Source organism: Python bivittatus, unplaced genomic scaffold (assembly GCF_059951505.1).
Source record: "Python bivittatus isolate LINGU-HERP-01145 unplaced genomic scaffold, Pbiv_v1 ctg000070_np1212, whole genome shotgun sequence".
NCBI classification, from domain to species: domain Eukaryota; kingdom Metazoa; phylum Chordata; class Lepidosauria; order Squamata; family Pythonidae; genus Python; species Python bivittatus.
Window position 1 is genome coordinate 342,785 of NW_028277034.1, and position 25,554 is coordinate 368,338.

The 25,554-nt window shown below is 42.3% G+C and overlaps 1 protein-coding gene across 1 annotated transcript; it reads left to right on the forward strand.

The window, feature by feature from the left end:
* NSG1 (neuronal vesicle trafficking associated 1) lies at nt 1–25,060 on the forward strand. The gene is made up of 5 exons (XM_088130506.1): nt 1–209; nt 347–496; nt 5,145–5,261; nt 21,414–21,524; nt 23,105–25,060. Exons 2-5 carry the CDS (start codon nt 368–370, stop codon nt 23,303–23,305), a joined length of 558 nt encoding a protein of 185 aa, XP_087986632.1. The 5' UTR covers nt 1–209; nt 347–367; the 3' UTR covers nt 23,306–25,060.
* Nucleotides 25,061–25,554: the final 494 nt, after the last annotated feature.

Sequence of the window (25,554 nt, forward strand, 5' to 3'; positions counted from 1 at the left end):
GGCTGGGCGGGGGAGGCGGCGGCGACGCGAGGCTGCGTCACTCCGGAGGAGCTGCTGCCGCTGCCGCTGCCGCTGCCGCTGCCTCGCGCCCCGCCCGGGCGCTGCCATCTCCGACGGAGGCGAAGGTCTCGGGGCCGGGAGAGAGAGGCGGGGAGCCAGCGGCTGGCGCGGCGGCGGCAGCGGCAGGACGAGGAGGAGCGCCAGGCCAGGTAGGTCTCCCCGCCCCGGGGCGCGGATGGCGCTGGGGCCGGCGCTTCCCCGAGGCCGAGGCGGGGGCCGAGGCGCTGGCTGCCCCCGCCGGCCCCGCACCGAGGGCTCGCCTGACCGCCGCCGCGGTGTTTTGCAGGCTCCTCTTCGCTTGGGAAGGATGGTGAAGCTGGGCGGCCCTTTCGGCGAGAAGAGCGGCAAGCAGCCCCTGGCGGAGGATGGCTTCGACACCATCCCGCTGATCACGCCCCTGGACGTCGGTCAGCTCCAGTTCCCCCCGCCGGAGAAGGTACCGTCGCGCCGGGGTGGGCTGAGCGCGAGCGCCGCTGGGGAAGCCTCTCCGCGTAGCTGCGGATTGATGGGGCTCGTTCGAGCGGCCAGGTGATGGGCGCGGTCCGGGTGGCCTTTGGATCGCGTCAGGCCCGCGCTGCAGTCCCTTCGGGTGGGAGGAGGAGGCCGGAGCATCCCCTGCTGGCTTCCCCGAGATGGCGCGCCGCAAAGGGCGGCCTCCGAAAGTGCTTCAGCTCGCCCACCCGCCCGCCTCCTTCCACGTCGGGCCGGTTTGTGCCTCTATCGAGGATGAAAAAGCTGCGTGGCACATGCCGGAGAGCCTGGCAATGGCCCTTTCTAGGGACGGAAGCGCTGCCTTGGAGCGCGTTGGGTCTCTGCGTGGAGCTGGGGGCATGTTCGTTTCCTGGGAATCGCGGTTATTCCGAGAAGCGAGAGGGCGGCGGGGGGGACTCAACTGGCGCCGAGAATTCTGAGCACCCTCAGCACGTTACAGATCCTCGGATTGCGCAGGGAAACCTGGACTCATAAATCATGGCAAAACCAAAACGTGTTTCCCCAGGGTGACTTTTCTGGAGAGTGTTCAATGTTCAGTGCGAGGCAGGCTTTCTTTTTTAAAACAACAAAAGCAAAACCTGCTTTTTTACTATACAGTTGAATATTTTTACATTTGTACATTCACTTGTTTTAGTGTTCTTGTTTCTGTATGAATTGTCAAGCAAACATATCAAAAGAATAACATCTACACAATTAAAATTAGTACCATTGGAGAGAAAATTTAGAATTGGGAGTGGGCCATTTTAATCAGCTTGTAAAGGAAACCTGCAAAGAGTGTTTGGAAAAGAAATTTGGGTGCTCAAACTTAAATAAATCGTTGGTAGTAGCTGCTGTAAGAGAAGACACCAGCTCTTTGTTGCAGCTGCTCTAGATGCTTTTGTTCATGGGTGGGTGTGGTTTCTACCTATCAGTGACTTACTTTACTAGTAGGTACTTGGTGGTTTCACTTGCAGAAGGGTGAAGATAAAAGCTCCCGGTCTCCCTCAATTTCTTCATCAAATAAACAATATGATACGAATAGTAGAAGTTACTTGATAATGAAGCTCAAGCTCAGATACAGTGGTACCTCGGGTTATGAATTTAATCTGTTCTGTGACTCTGGTTGCAACTCGATTTGGTCGCAAGTCGAGGTAAAGTTTCCCATAAGGTTCAGTGTAAATATGGTTAATCCGTTCCGCCCTCCAAATTTGGTCGCACCCCGAGGTAAATTTCCCCCATAAGGTTCAATGTAAATACGGCTAAACAGTTCTGAAACATATGCATTTTATTTTTAAACCTCAAAAACATGAAAAAAGTACAGTATAGCACAGTATGAAGAGGGAGAATGGGGTGGGGAGGCAGTTATTGTTTGGAGGGAGAGTCCCCCTCCAAAGGAACATTGGGGAGATCTCCTTCAGGGGTTTCCTCTCTTCTTTGCCTCTTAGCTGCAGGCTCAGTTCTGGGGAAAAACCTGTCTAAAGTCAGTTGTTTTTTCCTGCGCTGCATAACCCTCTGGAAATGACATGCTGACAAGCACACCAAAAACCTTTCAAATGCCACAAAACACACCACAAGCCTCACCGAACGTCTCCTTGCTACCGCGATCTCGCCCACAGGAAGCCGCGACCATGTGGCAGCAGGGCAAATGGCCGCGGATCCGGTTCGTAAGTCGAGGCGGAGTTCGCAAGTCGAGGTAATTTTTGGGGGCCGGAGCTGGTTGTATCTCGAAAAATTCGTAAGCAGAGGTGTTCATATCCCGAGGTACCACTGTACTTTGGTCACCTAATGCGAAGAGAGGACTCTTTGAAAAAGACCCTGATGCTGGGCAAGATTGAAGGCAAAAGGAGAAGAGGACAGCAGAGGATGAGATGGTTAGACAGCATCACTGAAACAATGAGCATGAAACTGAGCAAACTCAGGGAGGCAGTGAAGGACAGGAAGGCCTGGCGCAATATGGTTCATGGGGTCACGAAGAGTCGGACACGACTTAACGACTGAACAACAACAAAGTAGAAGTTACAGAAATAAATCTGGATATATGCTTTGTCTCCTATAAACTTTATTGAGTAACTTGTAAAGGCTTTTGCATAAGTGCTGTTCTCTCTTTCTGATCAGAAACTACTAAATAATTCAATCGGCATGTGGGGATCAAGAATATCCGGTATCTATATTATAGCTCATTGTATTTCTTCATACCTTAACATCCTACTACTGTAGTGCTTGAAGGGGCATTTAGGACACAGAATCCAACTTCCTGCTCAAGCAAGAATACTGATTAAAAGAACCCCAATGGTGGCTGTTTAGTCTGGGTATGAATGCATTCAGAGACAGGAAGGCTGTAGTTCTGCTGCTGAACTTATTATTGAGAAGTCTGTATCATCTGCAGATTCAATAAGTATTCCTCTACTTTTCCATTCAAGTCATTAATAAAAATATTGAAGAACATGGGGCCCAGGACTGAACCCAGTGACACCTCAGTACAATCTGAGAAGGAATCATTGATGAGAACTTGGAAGGCAATTTTCAAGTCAGCCATGTATGCCACCAGCCCATGTTTAGCTTGCTGATCAGAATGTCATGGAGCACTTTGGCAAATGATCTGCTGAAATTAAGATATGTGTGGTATATTCCTACAATCCACTAAGAAAGTTACCCAAGCAAACCATGAGATATCACTTGTCTGTCAAATTCTTGTTGACTTCTGGTAATTACAGCATTGTTTTTAAATTGCTATCAGACAGTCTCTTTATGATTTGTTCTAAAATCTTCTTCACTATTAATATAAGGTTGACTGATTCCTTGGAACTTTCTATTTACTAATTTTAAAGGTAAGGACATTTATTTCCTCCAGTTACCTAGCATTTAATTAGTTTTCCAATGTTTCTTAAGAACAAGATACAAAAGTTTGGTCAGATCATTAACTAGTTTCTTCAATATTTTAAGATGCAATTTATCTGGTTCTAGAGATTTAAAGTCATTCAGTGTAAATAGGTAATTCCTGACTAATTTCTGTCAGTCTAAAGATTCAGTCTGCCCCTTCATTCTATATTTTGCCTTTGTCTAGTAAAGCATATATCCTTTTGTTAGAGAAGACTGAACTAAAATAGGAGTTGAACTGCTTTGCCATTTCTTTGTTACCCTTTAGCATTTATCACCTTCATTGAGCAGCCAGTACTGATTCTTGTCTATTCCCAATTTGTTAAACACATCTAAAGAAGTCCCTTTTATTGTCCTTAGCATCCTTCTGAACTTTCTTGGCACCCTCTCTATAGTCCCGAGATATATATTCTTCTTTGGTGACTTGCCCTCTTTCCATTTTGCATATGTAGATGTTGTTTTCAGACTTTTGTTAAGCTTGAATGTACACATTATAATTTGTAATGATTATATGAACAAGATTTACATGAAATCAAATTTAGTTTTTATCTTGGCCACTTATTCTTTCTTCTGCCCTGTTCACTGTTTGGAAGACCCCAACTGGTCACTAAGAGGCCAAGTATGCCCTCAGTTGAAATAGGTTACACATTCCTGGTTTAATGTATAATATCTAGAGTCATTTCCTCAGTTAATGCTGCTGCTATTTTGTATTCTACTGCTGAAAAGGCCATTTACAATTGATCAACAGAGTTTGGAACCCAGGGTTGAATACTGGAACCCAGAATTGCATCTGAGGGCAGTTGTGGGGGAGAGGTCAGCCAAGGTCCAGTTTACGTAGGGCCAGTTTGCCTGCTAGGATACAGGAAATTGCGGCCTTTTTAACCAGGCTACTCTTTCAGTGGAAATGTTGAGATGGTGCTTACTTCCATTGTGTGATTGTAACCATCCACACCAATCTGTCTCTCTCTCCCCCCAAGCATTCTTTGACATTTATAGTTAGACCAAGATTCTTGCGATTTAAGGGTGCTGCAATCAAAGGTCTGGAGGGGTTCTATTTGACTGAGCTTTCTGCCTGTCAGTTGGTCATTGCCACATTGTCATCTCTGCTCTTTTGGAGACATCTAATTTGCCATTTTCCTCATCCCAGGTTGGATCTGGCCAAGCTTCTTAAGGAGCTTTTGATAAAGGACTTTGTTAAAGGCTTTTTGAAAGTCTAACTGTACAATATCTATCAGCACCCCCCTTGCTGACTCATTGGAAAAGTCAAAGGGAGGAGGTTAATGTCACCCTGAGGCATGGGAAGTTCACCTCCATAAGCTTTCTCTACATGGAGAGAAGCCACAGACTCTTCCTAGTCTTTCAGCAAAGCTTATGGAAAACATCTCCTGGCAAACACTGCTTCTGGCATCCATGTTCCTAGGGAGGAAATCACAGGGAATGATTTAAATCATGATTTGAATATTTTGCTGTATGCCTGAAAGTACAAATGAGATAAATAGGGGAAAATTTGCTTTGAATCAGGCTTGGTTGGTGGCTCTGTGGACACATCTGGGCTGTTTTCTTGGCAATAGTATAGGAGAGGATTATCATTCCCATCTTCTTTATTCTGTGGCCCATGACTGAAAACTATATGCAATGAGTTGAATTGCAACCAAAAGAACAGGCTGATGCTGTGTAAAGATTTTGGTGGGGCCACTGTACTGGTAATTGCTCTCTTGTTTGTGTTCTTTGAAAAGGTGGTGGTCAAGACAAAAACAGAATATGAACCTGATCGAAAGAAAGGGAAATCTCGTTCTCCCAAAATTGCAGAATTCACAATCAGTATCACTCAAGGCGTCTCGGAACGTTTTAAGGTAAGCCACATCAGTTCATTTTTGAGGATAAAAAATGGATGTCAGATTTATTTTCACTTCAAAATAATTTTTTTTTTTTAATCTGCGCTCAGTCGTTACCGACTCTGCAGTGACTGCTTGGACGAGTCCTTGCAGTTTTCAAGGCAAGTGTTTCGGAAGTGGTTTGCCAGAGCCTCCTTCCTAGAGCAGAGCCCAGCTGGCACGCGCAGGAGGCGGGGTTTCCGTTGCTTCGCGCCTTTTTCGGGCGAGTGCGGTTTTCACGTTTTACTGGCAATTGCTCCCAGCTCCTTTCCAAGGCGCCGCCAGCATTTTTCCTCCCACCGGAGTGAGAGTACCCATTTATCTACTCACGTGAGTTTTCGACCTGTTGGGTTGACAGGAACTGGGGAGGAAACAGGAGCTCACCCTGTTTAACGCGAAGGCTGGACTCGAACCGCGGAAGCGTCAGCCATTTCTGGCCGGCAACTTTCAGCGTCATTAAGCCGCTGCGCCACCACGTCCCCCAAAATAATAGCAGATTTTAATTAAATAGTTGCCACAGCAAAATTGGAGTATTAATTAATTAATTAATGCAGCAGTTCCTTAGAGAGTCCTTTAAGCCTTAAATGATTAAGTTTAACATCCTACATCCCCCAGAGTTATCCTGTTAGGGCTCAAGCTGGCAGGAAGTTTCTTGAACCTCAGTGAAATTTATGGGAACTGCTAAAACTGTATTTGTATGGAAACTGTTTCACCTATACTACAATTATGTTATAGCTAAAGCATAGAGGTATAACTTCCCAAATCTCTGATCCATAGTTTCCATATTAACTTTAATTTCCTTACTTTATCTACCCTTTTCCAGTGATTGTATAGGCTAAATGTCAGTCTTAAAAATTTAGTGTTAAAAGTTAGATGAGATTAGATCAGTGATTTTAACTTGCATAGAAGAGGGTGAGAATGCTTGGGGTAAAATTGGGCTTGGTTTCACTTGTGGTCAAAACTGACCAGTACTGTCCTGACCATTAGCAAGGAATGCTGTATGTGGCACCCATGTGACACAACCTACTCCTGAAGGGCTCATGATAACCATGGTGTATGGGTGATTGTGACAGACTGAAAGAAGAATAACATGAAGACATGTTAAAATATGGATGTGGTTTGCTTCTGGTATGGCTGTGCCACTTGCTTAACATGTAGGAACACTGTACCTGTGCTTGACAATTGGAAGAATGCTGCTGCTGTTCTGCTATAAAAAGGGAAAGGCAGCAAGAGTGAGTGCAGAGACTGCAGGGAGATTAGTTTGTTAGTTTTGCCTGGAAGATGCTTGGCTGAATTCTGATTGAAAGAGTATGAGAGGGAACAGTGAACAACATTTGGGAAGTACACTGTGGCTTCATGCCAGGGAAGATTTTTCTGTTTAGCATGTCATTGAGAAATGTATGATTGTGAGAAAAAAACTTTCTTGTATGTTTGTCAGGTTAGAGAAAACGCAGTGTGTGCAAACATGGAATTAAAGTTTGGTTGCTTAATCCCATAAGAACTATATATGGTGGAAGTAAAATTGAAAATTGAAGAAGGGAATAGGGAACAAGAATGTGTGATGCCTCCTTGGTGGTTTAACCTATTTTTTTGATAAATATATAAGGAACATGTATATAAGCTTCCATGATGTTAGCAGTTTATTATGAATGAATGTCTATGCCAGCTTTTATGCAAATGATGCCATATGGTTGACTGAGAATCTGAAGGATTTGCAGTGACTTTTGGATAGCTTGTATGATCCAGCAAGATACATGGATCTGAAAATTAATGTATCAGAAACCAAGGTGGTATTGTGTTTGGCAGGGATTACAAATTATACATAAATGGTGAACAACTGGAGCAAGTACATGAATTTGTGGGAGAAATTTTAAAATATGTAAAGGCAGTGGCAGTATACAGTCTGCTATGAGGAATGAATGTTAAAAAAAGTGAAAATGGCTGCTGACTTTGTTCTCTGGAGGAGAGAGTTGGGGATGTCAGGAGAAACATAAAAATAAGCTGCATGGGTAGTGAGCAAGGGCTGCTTAAGAAGTGCATGTGGAGTCAAGAATGAATGGCTGCTGAATGAATGTGGGTTTAATACAAAAGTGGAGCGACCTGAATGAAAGAAGTATGTAGAGCTAATTTATTCATTTAGAGAATTTATATGGCTGCCCATTGTAACATACATAACCCTGGGCAGCTAACAACAATCCACCACAAATACACTGAAGCACTTTAACAGACTTTCAGCAAAATGAGCCAGTCTATGAGTTTGGTCATTTAGAAAGAATGGAGGAGGATCAAACTGAAAAACACCCACTCTGTGAGGGAGGGCAGAGTGAATGGGTTGAGGAGAAAGAGAAGACAAGGAAGTAGTGGTTGGATGGAGCTGATGAGATCCTCCAAAAGAGACAGGTGGGAAGTTTAAAGAGGAAAAGGCAAGGAATGAAGCAGTGGATGGATGTGGTGGAAGCAAGGACAGAAAGGTCTGGAAAGGTATGGTGTAAAATAGAGGAGTTAGCTGTACAGTGGTACCTCGGGTCACGAACTTAATTCATTCCGCGACTCTGGTCGCGACCCCAATTGGTCGCGACCTGAATCAAATTTTCCCATAAGGTTCAATGTAAATACGCTTAATCCGTTCTGACCCCTATGAATTTGGTCGCCAACCGATTTTGGTCATGACCCGAATCAAATTTTCCCATAAGGTTCAATGTAATTACGGTTAATCCATTCTGAACCATATGTATATTTTTTTTTAAACCACAAAAATATGAAACAAAGTATAGTACAGTACGAAGAGAGAGAACACTAACCTTGCTCGAGGCGACTTCTGGTGTGGAGGACAGGAAGGTGGGTGGGGAGGCAGTTATTGTTTGGAAGGAGAGTCCCCCTCCCTACAGGAAGCCACGACCACATGTCACAGCAGGGAAAATGGGCACGGATCCTGTCCGTCACCCGATGCGGAGTTTGCGAACGGAAGCAAAATTTTGCAAACGGTGCTGTTCGTGACCCGAATTGGTCATGAACAGAAGCATCTGTGACCCGAGGTACCACTGTATTTCCTTTTCTTATCTCCTGCCTTTAATTCCTTTGTCTTGCTGTTTCTTATTCCCTTGGAGGGACCTCCAAGAAGAAATAGCCATCACATAGCCAGTGCCAAGTGGTCTTGGTTGTGTACAGATCAAGGTGCTAGCTGGTTTGTTTCAAAAGGGTCTTTTGAGTAATGGACTGGGAGTACCTAGAAGTGCACGAACTGGAGCCTCTCCAAGCCTTGGGTGCAAATGTCCAGAGGCTCTAAAGTGGTCACTAAACTATAAGTGTCAAAAAAGAAAAGAAGTACTAATTACAAGGTGAGCAATGATATTAAATTACCAATAGAGGTGAATATTAAATTACATGAAATTCACATTTTTTCTTGACTCTGTCCACTTTTTCTAAGAAGGCTCTGAGAAGTCCACTGATCTGAAGGAAAAATGGGATTGAGAACATCTAATCAATAAGAACACTTTTTTATGCAGGGGTGGGGCAGAAGGGGGATGCTGGTCAGTGGAAAAATAATCACACTCTATCCTTCTTTCAGAGCATCTGCTAAAATACAAAATTTACCACTGAACAGACAAATAATTTGCTTAAAAGCTGGCAACCCTATGAGGAATCCATATAAAAGGGAAACTCATGCAAGAATAGAACTAATTAATAGATAATTAATAGGGGAAGAATGGTGTTGTGGTCAACAATGACAATATCCTGTTTGATATTCAATAGGTGCCTCTGAAACCACAGTCATTAAATAAAATGTTCAGAGACAGCCTTGTTGCAGGAGCCAGTCAAGATGACAGCAGTCATGGATGCAACCATTTATGGTCTCTTTTTCTCTGTCTCATTCGTTTATATCAGAAGTTTTGGGAGAATACAAGATTCTGACAGTAGAACTAGATTTCTAAATTATTAAAAACATTATCAAATCTGAGAGCCTTTGTAATTTAGACAAACAGAAATATAGCAGTATACTATCATATTTATTTATTTTATAAATGTTTTAGCTTTTTCATCATTAAGACAATGCCAAATGGAATTTATTTGGCTGTTTCTGTAAAGGATAATAAATGGATGTATCGAGAAGTTAAAAACGGTAGCTATATACCACAAGGGTAACGAAAGGGTAAAGAAAATTTGGTTGAATAGATCAACCTAGAGTTGTGCCTCAAGGCATAAGCTGCCAGATGAGGAAGAAGGATCAGAGGGCAAGTCCTTGGTTGCCCTGCCAATGAGGCACAGTAGGAGAGTTTGGGGAAGCCTCCAGGGATCCTGGGCTGAGTCAGGGAGGGGGAAGAGTCACCCAGCACAAGGGCAAAAGTTATACTTGGCTGGCCTGTTAAATGTTTGGAAGTTCAAAATGTGGTTTAGCCCAAATACCTGAATGAAGGAATGAATGAACAAACAAACCTGGGACTACTTATGAACTTTGTTTGGCTGGTTTCTACTTCTTACTGGGCATTACAGTAAGCTGTATAAATGCTGAGAGATTGAATATTTTTCATATGCAAAATAGAGCATGACAATTATTCATAGATAAAGACTTCCCAGTTCTACTGTGAAAAACAGAGGAAAAAAAAAAAAGAGGAATCTTCATTTCATATTTCACTTACCATGCAATATATAACTGGGAGGACTGATCAGATACTTGCCCTGTATAGATCATGAGGAGTCAAGTTCCACTCAGGTATCAGTTTGCATGGATTGCTCTGGGATTATTTTTAGGCCGTTGGCTTGTTGAGCTCTGCTGCTATGTAACAGGGCCCTGGAGAGACCTTTGGAGGGAGTTGGTGTCTCTTGGCACTGGCAAGAACACCGGCGCAGCTGTCAGTTCAGTGCCAAATGGGAAGAGAGCAAATGGGCCCTTTAGCAAATTGAAGGCTTTCACTGTAAAATACTTGTCCTCCTAGTTACCCAGAAACATCAGTGAACTTGTTGGTAGCATTTTAGGAAAGTCTTCCAACGTCTGTTAGTAAACAGTGAGAGGAACAAATTAAACTGCCATATTCAAACAGCTGCACAAGCCCAACAGAGGAGGCCGCTAGAGGGTCAAAGCCTGACATGGCATCTCCAGCCTGGGGCTTTCCTGTTCAGTTTGCCACGTGCTCTCTGCTCTTCAGTTCTTCCATCTTTTCCAGCATTAGGGCCTTCTCCAGAGAGTTAGGTCTTTGCATAATATGTTCATAGTAGGATAATTTAAGCCTGGTTATTTGTCCTTCAAGTGAGAACTCTGGGTTGATTTGTTTGATGATCCATTGGTTTGTTGGCTGTCCATTGTATTCTTGGAAACCAACACCAAACTTCAAAAGCATCAATCCTCTTTCTATTCTGTTTCTTCAAAGTCCAGCTTTTGCTTCTGTAAAATGTCACAAGGAAAACCATTGCCTGCACAATTTTGATTTTTGTAGGTGTAGACACATCATGGCATGGTTATTCTAAGGTCATCATTGCTATCCTTGATTGATTATGTGCCATCAAGTTGTTTTCTACTAACAACCACATAGCTAGATTTTCTCCATGACGATCTATCCCTAACCTGTTCTTTCAGGTCTCCCAACAGTATACTCATTGCACTGTAACTGAGTCCATCCCCTTGCTGTTAGTTGTCCTCTTCTTCTCTTTCTTTCCACCTTTCCCAGCATTAGAGCCTTCTCCAGAGAGCATAAGGTATCTGAAGTAGAATAATTTGGGCCCAGTCATTTGTGCCTCAAGTGAGAACTCTGGGTTGATTTGTTAAATGATCTATCAGTTTGTTTTCTTGGCTGTCCACGGTGTTCTCAGGAGTCTTCTCCAACACCAAAGTTCAAAGGTGCAAGACTCTTCTTTAAAGTCCAACTTTGGCTTCCATAGAGTGTCACAGGGAATACCATGGCTTGCATGAGTCTGATTGTTGTAGATATACATCACAGCACAGCATTTGAATATCTTTTCTAAGGCTTTCATGGCTGTCCTACCAAGTGCTAATTTGTGCTGTTATTTCTTGACTGCTTTCTCCTTTACTGTTGATAGTCGATCCTAAAAGGCAGAAACTATCCACCACTTCAATATCTTCATTTTCACTTCTAAAGCTGTACTAGTTTAGTTTTCTTTATATTTAACCTTAGTCCCATTTTTTTCTCAACTTTGCTCAACTTTTATTACTAGAGTTTACAAATATTTGCATTTTTTACTATCAACATAGTGTTGCCAACATAGCACAGGTTATTGATTTTTTTCCTCCAATTTTAAAACCACGTTCATCATTTTTCCAGCCTAGCTTCCCTCAATATATATACAGCATAGAGGTTGAGTAAATAAGGAGAAAGCATACACCACTGCCTCACTCCGTTGCCATCCTGGAGCCACCCTGTTTCAGTATACTTAGTTCGGACTGTGCCTTCCTGTCCTGTCTGTAGGTTTTGTATGAAGACAGCGAGATGTTCTGGGATTCTGATTTCTCTAAGGTTATTCCATAGCTTGTCATGGTTGGCACAATCAAAGGCCTTTCTATAATCAATGAAACTCACTTCTGAGTTCTGTTTGGTAGTCTTTGGCTTCCTTAATTATCCAGCACACATCAGCAATATTTTTTATTCCTTGGTCTTTCTGAAATCAGCTTGAACATTTGGCATCTCCTTTTCCATGATGGACTCTAATCTGTGTTGGATGATTGTATTATTTTGTTAGCATGGGAAATTAAGGATATTGTGCAATAGTTGGTACAGTCTGCTAAATCTCCTTTCTTTGATATAGATTGATCTCTTCCAATTTGTTCACCACTGTGTAATTTTCCAGCTTTACTGACATAGTTTGGTTAGAACCTTTATTGATTCTTTTGTTGTTCAGATTTTGACTCACCAGTCCAGAGCACCTGCTGCCATTTTCCTGCACCCCAGTTCCTATGTTTTCATGCAAAGTTGAGTCGCTTAGCCATGTTTCCACATCGGAGGTATGGCTTTTTGGCCGCAATTCTTCCATGAAGACCGCTTCTGGCCAGACTTCTCCGGACAGTAGATGGGTGTACCTGGGTCCCACTGGTTTCTGCCAGTTCTGTGCTGGTGGCACTGCTGGACTTCTACCGATGTCGAAGGGAAGTAAGCATGATGTGTCTTTCATCTGCTCCATTAAGTTTCCTTGGCCGACCACTGCGTCTGCGGTCCTCAGCGTTGCCCGTTTCTTTATGCTTCTTCAAAAGAGCTTGAACAGCACATCTTGAAACCCCAGTCTGCTTTGAAATATTTGCCTGGGAGAGACCTTGCTGATGCAGTAGAACTACCTTGTGTCTTGTTGCTGTGCTCAGTCTTGCCATGGTGTATGACCTGTGACATGAGACTGTCTTCTACAACCTCACCTTAGTAACAGAGTTTGGCTGTTTCTCACCCAGTTTTAAGCCTCCTACACAGCTGTTTCTGTTTCAGTTAATGACTGTGTTTCAACCTACATATGAAATTGATGATCATTAGCACCTGCTTGGTATAATTGGTTAATCATACACCTGACTCTAATCCTACAAGATCCCTGACTTTGTGCAAGTGTACAAAGTGTGCAAGTGCAAGAATTGATGCTGGTTTGAAGCCAAAGGACAGTCACACCAAATATTGATTTGATTTGGATTTCTTGTTTGCTCACTTTGCATTTTGTAAATTGATAAACATAAACAATTACAATATATATTTTTGAAAGCATTCTTACTTTACAGCATTTTTTCATACCTGCCTAAAACTTTTGCACAGTACTGTATATTGGAAGCTGACACCTCTACTGTACAGAATTTCAGTATACTCCTGTCTTTGACCTTCTTGAAATTAGTTCTGTCCGTCCATTGGTATGGTCTTTAGAATACCAACTTGAGATTGGAACCTTCTGAGTTTGGAGAACTTCTGGAATACTTGTTTTTCCTTGTCTATTCTCATGTTTGATGTCTTTACAGATGTCATTGTAATACTCTTCTTGTCTCTTCTAACAGCACACTGAAATTCATAAATGTCATTAGCATTCTGTAAGATCCTCAACTCTTGCTCAGTAACATGTTGAGTACCATGTACAAGGGCCCTATCATCCAGCACTACATCATCAGTCATTTTATATTGACTATCCAAGTGGTTTTCTTGGTAAAATACAGTAACAGCCGTCTCCCACAAAATATGAAATTATTCCTTTGCTGTTGTCACTAAAGTGATCATCTATCTCCAGCATCTTCCTATGTCGCTTCTGCCCACCACAGATGCCTCCTTGCTTTAGCTGGGCAACTGAGATGACTTTCACGCCTTAAGTGACCCTGCTAGGAATATACAGTCTTGCATACTCTCAGCATTTGTCACTCAAACCTCCCAGTCCACCACCACCATCATCCCCACTACGATGAGGTAGCATATCAGGACTGGAGTGGGAAGATTATTTTAGTGTTGTCTTATGTTCTTTATTCAACAGGGACTGAATATACTCTACTATGAGCTGCAGTACTTGTTAGCCAATTGGCAGTATAGAGTTTTATTAATTCACAAAATGAGGTGAAAGTCTGGTTTTTGATCTGAAGGCTGAATTTGAAAATTACTATTGCCAAATGTTTTGTGCTGCAGAAATAGAAATCCACCTGATGCTTTGATGTTGATCAAAGGGTGGAAGACCTCTTGAAGCTTGCAAACCATGAACAAATTATTTACCTAAAGCAAGATTCCTATCTATCTGGCAGACAAAGGTGTGGAAGGCCCTATACGATTTATGCCCATTCTATCATCTGTTAGGATTAAATTGGATCTTTCTTATTTCATTTGCAAATATCTTGTTTTCTTTTCCTATATCACCATTCTTTCTCTCCCCCTTTTTAAAATACAAAATCAAAATAAGCCGATCAATAAATAGGACAGTTACAAATGTTAATGTTTTAGTAAGTAATAGATACATTACTCATCTGTAAACAAGTGTGTGTGTCTATGCAGTTGTGTAGAATGGAGAGTTGAGACTTATTGTTTTGTATTATTAACTGTAGAGGTGGGAAAAAGAGAGTTGGGGTTCTTTTTGGTTGAAAACTTTCAACAAATAACAAAAATAAACATCAGAAGATTAATCATGACTGCTCTGGAAAATGCTACTGCCTCTGAAACAAAAAATATAGGAAAATGAACTAGAAGTCTGTATGTAACTCAGTAACAGAAAACATTTTTATGTAAGATTCCAGCTTCAAGTCCTGTCATCAACTTCATCTAGGCCAGTGCTTCTCAACCTTGGCAAGGCTGGCAGGGGAATTCTGGGAGTTGAAGTCCATGCATCTTCAAGTTACCAAGGTTGAGAAACACTGGCCTAGACATATCTGAGATATTACTGGCAAATACTGGCAGGGTTCTCAAGGGAATCCGCTGCTGCCGTCAGAAAAACAACTAGAGGCAGTGTGAAGCAGTTCTTCATGTTCATGAGGGTGATGTAGTGGTTTGGATTCCAAGGCCAAAAGGTGTTCCAGGCTGCTCAGGAGGTGGTTGCATAGGTACCTGTCAAGTCCACAAAGTCCAAACCCTGATTCAGAAGAATTCTCATGGAACCAGGCCTGGTTCAGATAAATGCTCCTTTATTAGGTGGTACATGCAGCTTGAAACAAAGCCTTGCTAAAACTAAAGCCTGGGTAAACTTCCCTCTATTTATTCCCCTCCCCTTGTTGCCCTGGCGCCTCAATTCCTTTTCACCTGGTGGTGACCTCTTTCCTTCCTCCCACGGATACATAGCTCCTTCCTGGCCATCAGGCCCCCACTGGCCTTGCCTGCCATCCAGTCCGGCCTCATTACCCATATAGCTCCTTCCTGGCCATCAGGCCCCCACTGGCCTTGCCTGCCATCCAATCCGGCCTCATTGCCCATATAAGGTTAAGCTCCTCACCATTTCCCAGTACTATTACAATTACAACCATTAACTACTAGCCCCCCTCCCTAGTCACAATTGGCAGAAGCAAATCAATCAAACTCCCACTGACTGCTATGCTTTGTAAATTAACAATTGTTGGTTGATGCAGGTTCTGACAGTACCTCTTTAAAGCAGGTACATCCTTTCCTGGGCGTATGCCATGTTTTCTGATGAGAGAAGATAGAAAATTAAAGCTCTAATCACTGAAAACCAAAACAGTGATAGAATTCTGGGATGGGAAGGACCTTGGTGGTTGTCTGGTCCAGCTCCCTGCCCATGGAGGGATTCCTTGGACTATCCAGGCAAAGGGCTGTCCCAACCTTGGCCTAAAGCTTCCTGTAATGGAGCACCCACAATTCAGGAAACAAGCTGTTCTGTTCAAAGGCTCTCAGTGTCGGGAAATTCTTCCTCAGTTCAAGTTTGGATCTCCCTATTTAAAGCCTCCACCCCTTGCTTCTTGTCTTACCCTGTAGCACTCTGGAGAATAAATCCATTGTGACAGTCCATCAAGTATTGGAAGATTGCTATCATGTCACTCCTTAGCCTTCTCTTCTTTAGGTTAAACATACCCAGTTCCTTTAACCCAGTCCCTACATTTTAGCCTCCAAGCCTCCTTACCATCTTTGTTGCTCTTCTCTCCACTCTTTCCAGTTCTCAGCAACCTTTTTCTATTGTGACCAGAACTGGACACAGGATTCCAGGTGTGGTCTGATCAGTGCAGCACAAAGCAGTACTATTGTTTCTTGTGATCTTAAACAATCCTCAGCTCAACATTTCCATCATTGCACATGGACAAATCTACGGAAGAGAGATTCAATTTCTTTATGGACTTGGGGTGATAGATGACTGTGTTTCTCTGTTGTTGAGAAATGGCTGAAATCTGAGTTCTGCTTTTGCCCTATTCTTATTTAGCAAGGAAGGATAAAACATCGTCTACGTTGCCTGCATGCTGGAAATGAAGTCATTGCAGAAGGAAACAATATCTTATCGTTCTGAGAGATATAAGAAGAATGAATTAGAAATCCTATGAAACAAGATACTGAAGGTGCAATTGCAAATAATTCTTACAAGAAGGAAAAATGGGAGATATGTAAAAAGGCCAGTGTGGAAACAGACAGTGCTCTCCAAAATGTTAGGGAGAAAAAAAGATAGTGGCACAAATCAAAGAAAAATACAAAGTACAGGTGGTCCTCGCTATCTGACCACAATAGGAACCGGAATTTAGGTCACTAAGCGATTTGGTTGTTAAGCAAATTCTCACGTGATTGGAGCTGAGTTTATCATCTTTTTAATGACAGTTGTTAAGCAAATCACATGATCATTAAGCAAATCACATGATTGTTAAGCAACTCCAGCTTCCCTAATGGACTTTTTTGCTGGAATTAGCTTAATAACCACGTGATTTGCTTAATGACCATGTGATTCATTTAATGGCTGGTGATTCGCTTAACGACTATCATAAAAAAGTCAAATCACATTCACGTGACCGGGGGGGGGGGGTTGACAGTTTGCAATGACTGTAAGTGCAAGTACAGGTCGTAAAGCACTTTTCCCAAGGCTGTCATAACTCCAAAACATCATTAAACGATCATTAAGCAAAGACTACCTGTAGTCCCAGAAAGTATAGCTAATGCTCAGGAGATACCAAAACCAAAAGATACCAAAACCAACAGAAATGGAATCTTTGGTTATGTTAGAAGCAAAAGCAAAGCCAAAGAGGGTTCAGGTATGTTGTGAGGACAGAGGGGTGAATCAATAGCAAGTGATGAGAAGGCAGAACTACTTTGTGTCTGTCTCTCAGAAGGAACGGGAGCCCTGGCTAGTCCTTGTGATGCTACTGGGGGAATGAAGAAGCTGCAGCTCAGGATGGACAAAGAGAGGGTAAGAGAGAACTTAGCTCATTTTAAAAAATGTAGTTTTCAAGGCCAGATGGAATACATTACAGGATAGTGAAAGAATAGCAGAGGTGATCACAGAACTGTTTTTGGTAATCTGAGGACTCCTGTAGAATAGGTGAGGCTCCAGAAGACTGGAGTGCAAATGTCATCCTCATCTTCAGGAGAAAGAAGGAGGTCCTGAGAAATTACAGACCTGTAAACTTGACATCGATACTGGGCAAGATCCTTGAACAGATAATAAATAATCTGTTATAGTGGTTAAGGCCCCAGGCTAGAAACCAGGAGACCATGAGTTCTAGTCCTGCCTTAGGCACAAAGCCAGCTGGGTGACCTTGGTCAGTCACTCTCTCTTAGACCTAGGAAGGAAGGAAGGAAGGAAGGGCAAACCACTTCTGAAAATGTTGCCAAGAAAACTGCAGTCAAGGCAGTTGGCAGGAGTCAACACTGACTCAAAGGCATGCACACATACATAAGTGAGCAACAAGATAGACATGCTACATGTTAGTAAATTAGGGGAGTGCCATAGACATATACCTGGATCCCAGGAAAGCCTTCAATAGAGTTCTTCATGATACTCTCCATAGAAAGGTAAAATATTAGCTTGATGAAAGCACTGTTAGACAGATTCAATGTTGGCTGAATGACCACCCCCAAAGAGAGCTCATTGATTGTTTCACTTCAACTGGGAAGTAAGTATTGAGAGGACTGCCATGGGGCTCTGTCCTGTTCAACATCTTTACGAATGACTTGGAATATGGAGTCATCAAGTCTGCAGATAACAGAGTCTAGGAGGAGTGACTAATACTTTAGATGAAAGAGAAGTTTCAAAAAGTTCTAGAGAGGCTTGAGCAGTAGGTTAAAATGAATGGTTGGAATTTAACAAGGAGAAATGTAAAGTGTGGCATTTGGATAGGGAAAATGAAAGGCACAAGAATAGGATGGGGGAGACCTGACTTGGCAGCAGAAAAGGATCTGGGTTTCCTTATCAACCACATGTTAAACAGGAGCCAGCAGTGCAATGCAGCAGCTAAAAAAGGAAATATATCTTGAGGAGCAGTACATGTAAATAGAGTGAATCACTGGAAGTAAGTCTTCTGTTCCTACTCTGCCATGGTCAGATCCCAGCTGGAGTTCTTTGTCCAGTTCTGAGTACTATAATTCAAAAAGAACAGTGACAAATTGGAGAGGAGGACTAGCACGTATGAACCTACTGCTTAAATTAAAAACTCATAGCTACGCAGGCTCCTTGACCCCGATAATTAAAGTATATAAAGCTAAGGTTATTCCTATGCTTTTATACGCAGCAGAAGTTTGGGGCTTAGATTCTATGACAATAGAACAAACACAAACACAGAATCTGAGAAACATCCTGGGTTTAGAGAAAAGGACTTCAGCTGCCACTGTTAGAGCTGAACTGGGAATTTATACAATCTATTCACAACTAAAATCAGAGCATATAATTGCTGGTATCAAATTAATGAAATGGAATCTGATAGACTTCCTAGATTGGGTTTATTAGAACAGATAAAATCCCAACGATAGACCTCTTGGATCACACAACAGATAAATTTTATAAGGAATTGTGGTCTCCCAGTCTCTGATGCTCTTGGAGATCAAGCTAAAAAGAGAGCTGTACAAAGAATTTTGGATATTGAAGCACAAAAAGATATAGCCACCCTCAGTAAGGTTGGCAATTTAAAATAGCTGAGCTGTTATAAACGTACATTTCAAACTGATAATTACTTAAAAATGCAAATGCCAAAACAACTTAAGCATTCACATGAGCTAGATTTGAACAACTTGATACCATGGTCAGATATGGGAGATTTAAAAGGATCCCTTATAATGAACACATTTGCATATGCGGAGCACCTGAAATTGAGGATATAGCACACATACATTCGACTGTAACTTGTATAAGACAGTAAGAGATTTACACCTTGGCCCATATGTTAAACGAACGACCCATTGGGATTCACATACTAGAGTAACATATTTTATGTGTGGTCAAAACCCAAAAATAACATACAACACAGCCTTGTTTTTAACCAAAGCAATGCGTTTGAGATCTACATATGTGGGGTCGATTGGAGTGAATTGCTGGGGTGATATGGAAATATGATTTGTATTTTCACTTACATGTATACCTACTTATACTTATTACTCTATTTTTATTCATGTTTTATTTAAACTGTTTGCTACATTACTTTTGTAAAGAGTTTTATTAATTATTTACTGTTATTTTGATAAGGACTTAGGGCTAATCAATAAACTTTGATTTGATTTGGAGAGGAGGACTACTAGAATGGTGAAGCTTCTTGAAACAAAGTCATACAGGAATGGTTAGAGGATCCAGCAGAAAAGATGCCTGGGGGAGTTATGATAGTGGTCCTCAAATATCTAAATAGTTCTCACACAGAAGGAATAGACTTATTCTCTGTTGCCCCACAGGCCAAGACCACAACCTATGGATTAAAGCTACAAAGAAAGGCTTAGGCTAGACATCAGGAGGAACTTTTTGATTTTATGAGTCAGTGAAATGGACTGCCACATGTAGTGGTAAATTCTTCACTGGATTTCTTCAAATAGCATTGTCATCTGACAGATGTGCTAGTGGATCTTGAACTGAGCAGAAGGTTGGACTAGATGCCTTCCAATATCACTTCCAACTCCATGATTCTGTGAAATGCTCAGGGATGGAAGTGGGAATTGAACAGACTTGAAAGTAGTAGAGTGTCCTGTTCTAGGCTGAGCCATCACACAGTAGTAAGTTGCAACTGATTTAATGATGAGATGGTAATTTAGATAACTAAGGCAGGTAGAATGCTCAACTGAATAATACAGGAAAGTGCAACCCTGCCTGGTGGCCAGGGTGCAGTGCTGGGAGTGTCAGTACAGGTTAAAGCTAAGAGTTAGGGATCCAGAGCCAGAGATCCACAGCATCCAGTCCAGCAAAATAGCTGTAAGAGACAGTGCAGGGCCAGAAGGTGGATAGCCAGTGCTGTCTAGGTCTGGGCAGAGGGGCAAGGTGGCAGCAGAGAAATGGGTGCTCTGTATCAGTCTAGGATTCAAACCCAGTCCCAGATGTAAAGGCTGGAACTGAGAACAGAGCGAGGATATGGGAGGGCAGTGATGCTGGAGAATGGTTTCCAGTGGAGAGTAAGGTCCTGGCAGTCAATTAGGGGTGTTGCCTGTAAGGTTTGCCCCGTTCGACAGAGAAACTCCCGTGACACGTGTGGTTCACAAAAGAGGTTTACTCATGCGTAACGAAGCAGTCACAAGCAAAGCCAGGACTGGCTTGGTACATTTACATTACACCTTTATAGTTGTCTCAATCCCCCCCCCGCGGGCCCCGTTGCTAGGTTACATCTTACAAATTAGATTGCAGATTGCCCCCTGTAATCCCCCCCTTCTACTGGAATGGCAGGTTCAGCCCAGTTCTCTTGTTTCTTTGATTGTTGTTGCCTATGGCATGGTCGTTGCCTTTGTTGGGGCTTCTGTTGCGCGCACAGCCGGGAGCATCCCCTCGCGCGCTGATCTCTTCCTCAATTCTGTGGCTCTCTCCTTTGTCTATAGCGCCCGCGGCCCTCTGGCATTAACACAACGCATCCGCTCCAGATTAGTGAAGTGGTGCCAGGTGGCCCATTCATTAGCTTGCGGTTTCGCATTTCCTCTTTCTGCGCTAGCGCTCGAGCGGCGCCGCTGGGCAAGTTTCTAGGCGTGCGGTGCAGGCTGAACCTGACATTGCCATCCTTGCTTCCATATAGTCCAGTAGATCGATGTGGCTTTGTGTCCTTAGGATCTGGCCTATCATGACTGGGGTCTGCCCTCACTTGCTTCTCTTTCTGCTTTCTCTGACTTGTTTCTGCTGTTGGGTTGCCTGCCAGCTCCTGAGGCTGAAAGCTTCTTGGATCAGGCTCTTCAGCCTCTGACTCAGTGGAAGCCATAACAGAGGCGGAAATACAGGCACGAACATTGGCAATCCATGAGATGCCTTAAATAATTGGTGATTCAAGTGCTGTAAGCAGAACCCTCAAGCCCATTTAGCAAACGCACCCCCTTTCTTCGGGGAGGAAGTTTTAGCCGTAGCAGGAATGGAACATGAAATGGGCGACGTATAAATTTGATTAATAAATAAATGAACAATAAATAATAAACATAGTTCCACCTGTTATGGGGAAGAGGCTGGTGGCAGAACTGCACTTTCTTCTTCCCCAGATAAACCACAATGTCACGTGGTAAAGTTCTCACTGATGTTGAGTACAATCCTTTTATCTGTTTAGAAAGTGTTGTTTTTGGAGCAGTGAGTAATTAAAAGAAATGGTATATTTGTTTGCAGGTGACTGTTCTGATCCTGTTTGCCCTTGCATTCCTTACATGCATTGGATTTCTGGTTGTCTACAAGGTCTATAAGTATGACCAAGCCTGTCCAGAAGGTTTCATCTTCAAGGTAAGGAAGATGACTGAAAACCAAAAGAAAAGCAGAAAGGAGGCTGCTGCACAGATGCTTAATCAGCAGGGTCTCCAGCAGGCTCAGTAAGGAGTATCATGAAAGAAGAGCAAAAAGATAAGGAGACAAGATGGTGGGACGATTTTCTGGCCTCCTGCTTTCCTGCGGCCATTTCCCCAGTGCTTTGTCAGCGGCGTCTTTGTGATGAGGGGAAAAGTTCTCATAGCCCAATGACCACCAATTGGACCTTGGGTCAAGTATTTTCCTCTGCTCCCAGACCAGAACCAAACTCTGGAGGGGTTTTTTTTTGGGTGGTGATACATAATGGGGTATTGATGAAGCCTGGTTTTAAGACAAAGCTTTTTTTTTTTTTCTAATTGTGCATCTATTCAATCTTTCCAGCATAGGCATAGTGAGGGTGGGAAGAGGTGTGCTTTTATCATAGTGGTTCATCAATCCCTGAGTTTACTCAACGTTTTATCTAAAATGCAAGCATGATTTAATGATATTGTAATTCATACAAGAGCAAATTAGTGCAAAAACAAACCTCTCTTTTGACATTATGAATGGGAGAAAGAAAATCCTCTCAGATCTTACACGTTAGCCAGATGTATTTATTTATCAATCAATCAGATTTATATCCCACTTTTTGTTCAGGAGCTCAAGGTGGTGTACGCAGTACTCTGTCCTCTGGAGATTTTTAGCTGCAGTAAATGTTAATGTAGAGATGGGAACATTGCATTTTATTTGTTATTTGTTGAAGTCCAGAGATGAGGAAAAAGAGAGAGGCGTGAATATGGGAAGGATAGTTTCTGTACCTAGTTCCTGTTATCAATATTTTCTATGCATTCCATTTTTTTTTTTTTACTGTAACAACTCATTTTGGCATTTCACAACTAGGTTATATAGTTGCTCCCTCTATCTGAGCATCATTGTTCAGAGCAGTCTGCAAAAGTGGTCCCTTAAGGAATAACAACTTCAGACCACTGCTTCAGAGGTGCTCTTCCAAACAGACAAATCGTCCTTTGATTCTCAGCCCTGTGGGTGTGGAGGCTGTATTTCTGGGTCTGGCTTAGAGCCCATGGTTGGAGATGGATCCACTGAAATCTCCGTGCTAAGCCCTGGTCTCACTGGATCAGACTGGCCATGCATTTTGCCCGTCCTCAGAAAAGAGAAACATCTCAGAGGAATAGAATGACACTATTAAAATGACGTCTCTAAAAACTAAGGGGCCCTGAGCTGCAGGACAAGAAAAGACTCTGGTGTTCCTTTGGCAAGGACACCATGGAAATCTAGGAAACAGGAGGCAAATAGAGTTGAAAACCACTGAAGATCCTTAATAAATATCTGCCTTGGAGGAACAAAGGTTGAAGGCAGGGGGACAAATTAATGAGAAGGAACTGGGGCACAAGGGGAAAGCTTTGCTGGACACTTTGGGACCCTGTGGGGACCAGAAGTTGCCCAGCTTTTTGTTAATGCACAGCACTTCTGTCTTCCTCAGTGCCTTCCTTTTTCCTCTTTGGTTTTCAATTGCGTGTGTGTGTGTGTGTGTGTGTGTGTGTGTGTGGTGTGTCTTTCAGAACAATCAATGCATTCCGGCTGGATTAGAGAACTACTATTCTGAACAAGACTCTAGTGCTCGAGGAAAGTTTTATACAGTGATCAACCACTACAACCTGGCCAAACAAACCATCACGCGGTCAGTTTCTCCATGGATGACAGTGCTTTCAGAAGAGAAACTTTCTGAGCAGGAGACTGAAGCTGCTGAGAAATCTGTTTAGGATGAGTCTACAAAAGGGTCTCAAGATGGTTTTCATGGAATGTCTCATTGTTAGGATAACTTAGAGGTTGCTCATAATTTATGGTGTAATTGCTTTGGTTGCTGATAACTGCTTTGCAAAATGGAGCAATGAAAATGAATGTTGGCCATTAATGGTCAAGTGCATATCAGCATTGCTTTAGAGCTTTAACACCAATTTCTCTTTCAGTGGCATTGAACATAGGCACATTCTTGTAATTTAGGAATCTGACAGAGCAATTCAGGCAGGGCTTGTTGACATGCATCTTAATGTGTGTCCTGGTGTTTTGTTTCCTTTTAAATCAGCTTTGCAATCCAAACAGTCATGGTTATGTAATTGATTGGTTTGCAATGCCAAAGTGGATACCAAGAAATAAAACTCGCCTGATTTGGCTTACTAGGTCCACTATCTTCAGGCTTAATTGTTTCTGTTGTATCGTGAAATTCACGTTAAAGAATCCCGTGCAAACAAAATACAAATTAGACATTCAAGAGCTATACAATTTTAGTGATAGATTAGGCATTTTAATTAAAGGGCAAGAGTATAAAGAACAAAATGTTCTGAAGGGTAGTGGAGATTTAAGGGAATAAACAAGGCAGAAACTCTTTAAATTAAATGTACTCCACAATGTAATCTGGGCAACTAGAAAGTATGTACGTTATCAGAATTGTCTCTTTTGTAAATCTTAACAGTGTAAAATGCCCTTTGTTAGCAGCATCCTTTGGCATTTTCTACTATTTAACTATCAGGCTGTGCTGGGAAATTGGTTCCATTGAACTCAGTGGGATTTTCATGTCAACCAGCTGAGGAGTAAAGTGCATCAAATGACAGCAAATTCAAACTATTCTGATGTTGAAATGGCACCTGGGGGTGGGTGGGGAGGGCAAGACTGCTTTCTTGAGGTATGCTGAGCACTCAGAATGGCAGGTACACCACTTATTATGTTGACTGATTCCTAAATTATGAAATTCATGATGTTAAAATCCTTCCCCAGATTCACTATTGGTTCATTCCCAGAGAGGTTGGGAAAGCTGCTTGAACCCCTGCAGCATAAGCAGTCAATGGTTGCAGCCCATTTGGACTAAAACAAGGGAACAGCATAAATGTGACCTGCTTCTCCTCTGCTAAGCTCTGTAGTGATACGACAGCAGTGCTTTTTAATTTGTGATGTTTCATAGGATGTTAGATTCTTGGAAAAACACTGCACTGCACTAGGAAGACACTCCATCTAACTCTGGCCTTGACTTGTCCACTGTTCTTGATTATAGGTTTTAGCTCACAATTGTTGTCATTTTTGTTCTTCTGAATGTGTTATTTCCCAGTGGAATGTCAAAAGTTTCATTACTTTTACCAAAACACACTTTAAAATCATCAACATGTCTCTTTTTTCCTGTACCTGTAGTAAGACAAACATGGTTCTAGGTTATATTTCCTTCCAGAATTTTTTTGCATCAGTCTACTTAGAAAATGTCATTTATGGTTTCATTGGAAATTTTAATACTGAATATAATTACGTATTGTACAATTTTTTTTGGTATGTAATCACTGCTGTGTGGAATACATAAAAAGCAATAAATTATGTGCCAAATCTTTCTTTTGCATCAAGGAGTTCTCTCCTATATACATTATACCATGTTTGTATTTCCTAGTAGTCAATACTTTACTGAATTTAAATTCATATGTAACTTTTGACATTTTCACTCTGTGTAAAATAAAATAGTATGCTCAAGTCTCAAACTCAATATGTTTAAATAGATGTTTTCTGCAATGAAGAGGAAAAGAAATGAAGGATTCCAATCACTCTACTTGCAATAAAACCCTCTTCTAAAACACCTTTCTAATAATTATTTACATGACTGTCTGAAACAATCACTGTTTGCTGTAAACTGAAATGCACTGAATCATTTAATTTTAAGTAGACATGTTCCTTTCCATTATTCAATATCCCTTGAAATGCATTTAAGCACTAGCCTGCCAAGACATTCATCAACGGAGCAGGCTTTTCTAGGAGAGGGTGGGCAGCTCACAGCTCTGGGCTGCCCAGACCCCTCGGCCTCCCACTGGCTGACCCAGAGCACCATGAGCTTGGGTCCCCAAAGCTGAAGAGGGGGATTTGGGCTTTGAAAGGGGAGACAAAACTAGGGAGGGAGTTGGAGCACACCGTTTCTGGAAAGTGCACATTTCCTATTCCCACCCAGAAACCAGTCCCAATAAGGTGACCTTTTCTGATC

What these genes read in the sequence shown, in the direction of transcription:
- NSG1 (XM_088130506.1), top strand. Translation starts at nt 368, where the DNA reads ATGGTGAAGCTGGGCGGCCCTTTCGGCGAGAAGAGCGGCAAGCAGCCC. An exon ending in AGTTCCCCCCGCCGGAGAAG is followed by an intron (nt 497 to 5,144) that starts GTACCGTCGCGC and finishes TTCTTTGAAAAG; the next exon opens with GTGGTGGTCAAGACAAAAAC. An exon ending in CAGAAGGTTTCATCTTCAAG is followed by an intron (nt 21,525 to 23,104) that starts GTAAGGAAGATG and finishes TGTGTCTTTCAG; the next exon opens with AACAATCAATGCATTCCGGC.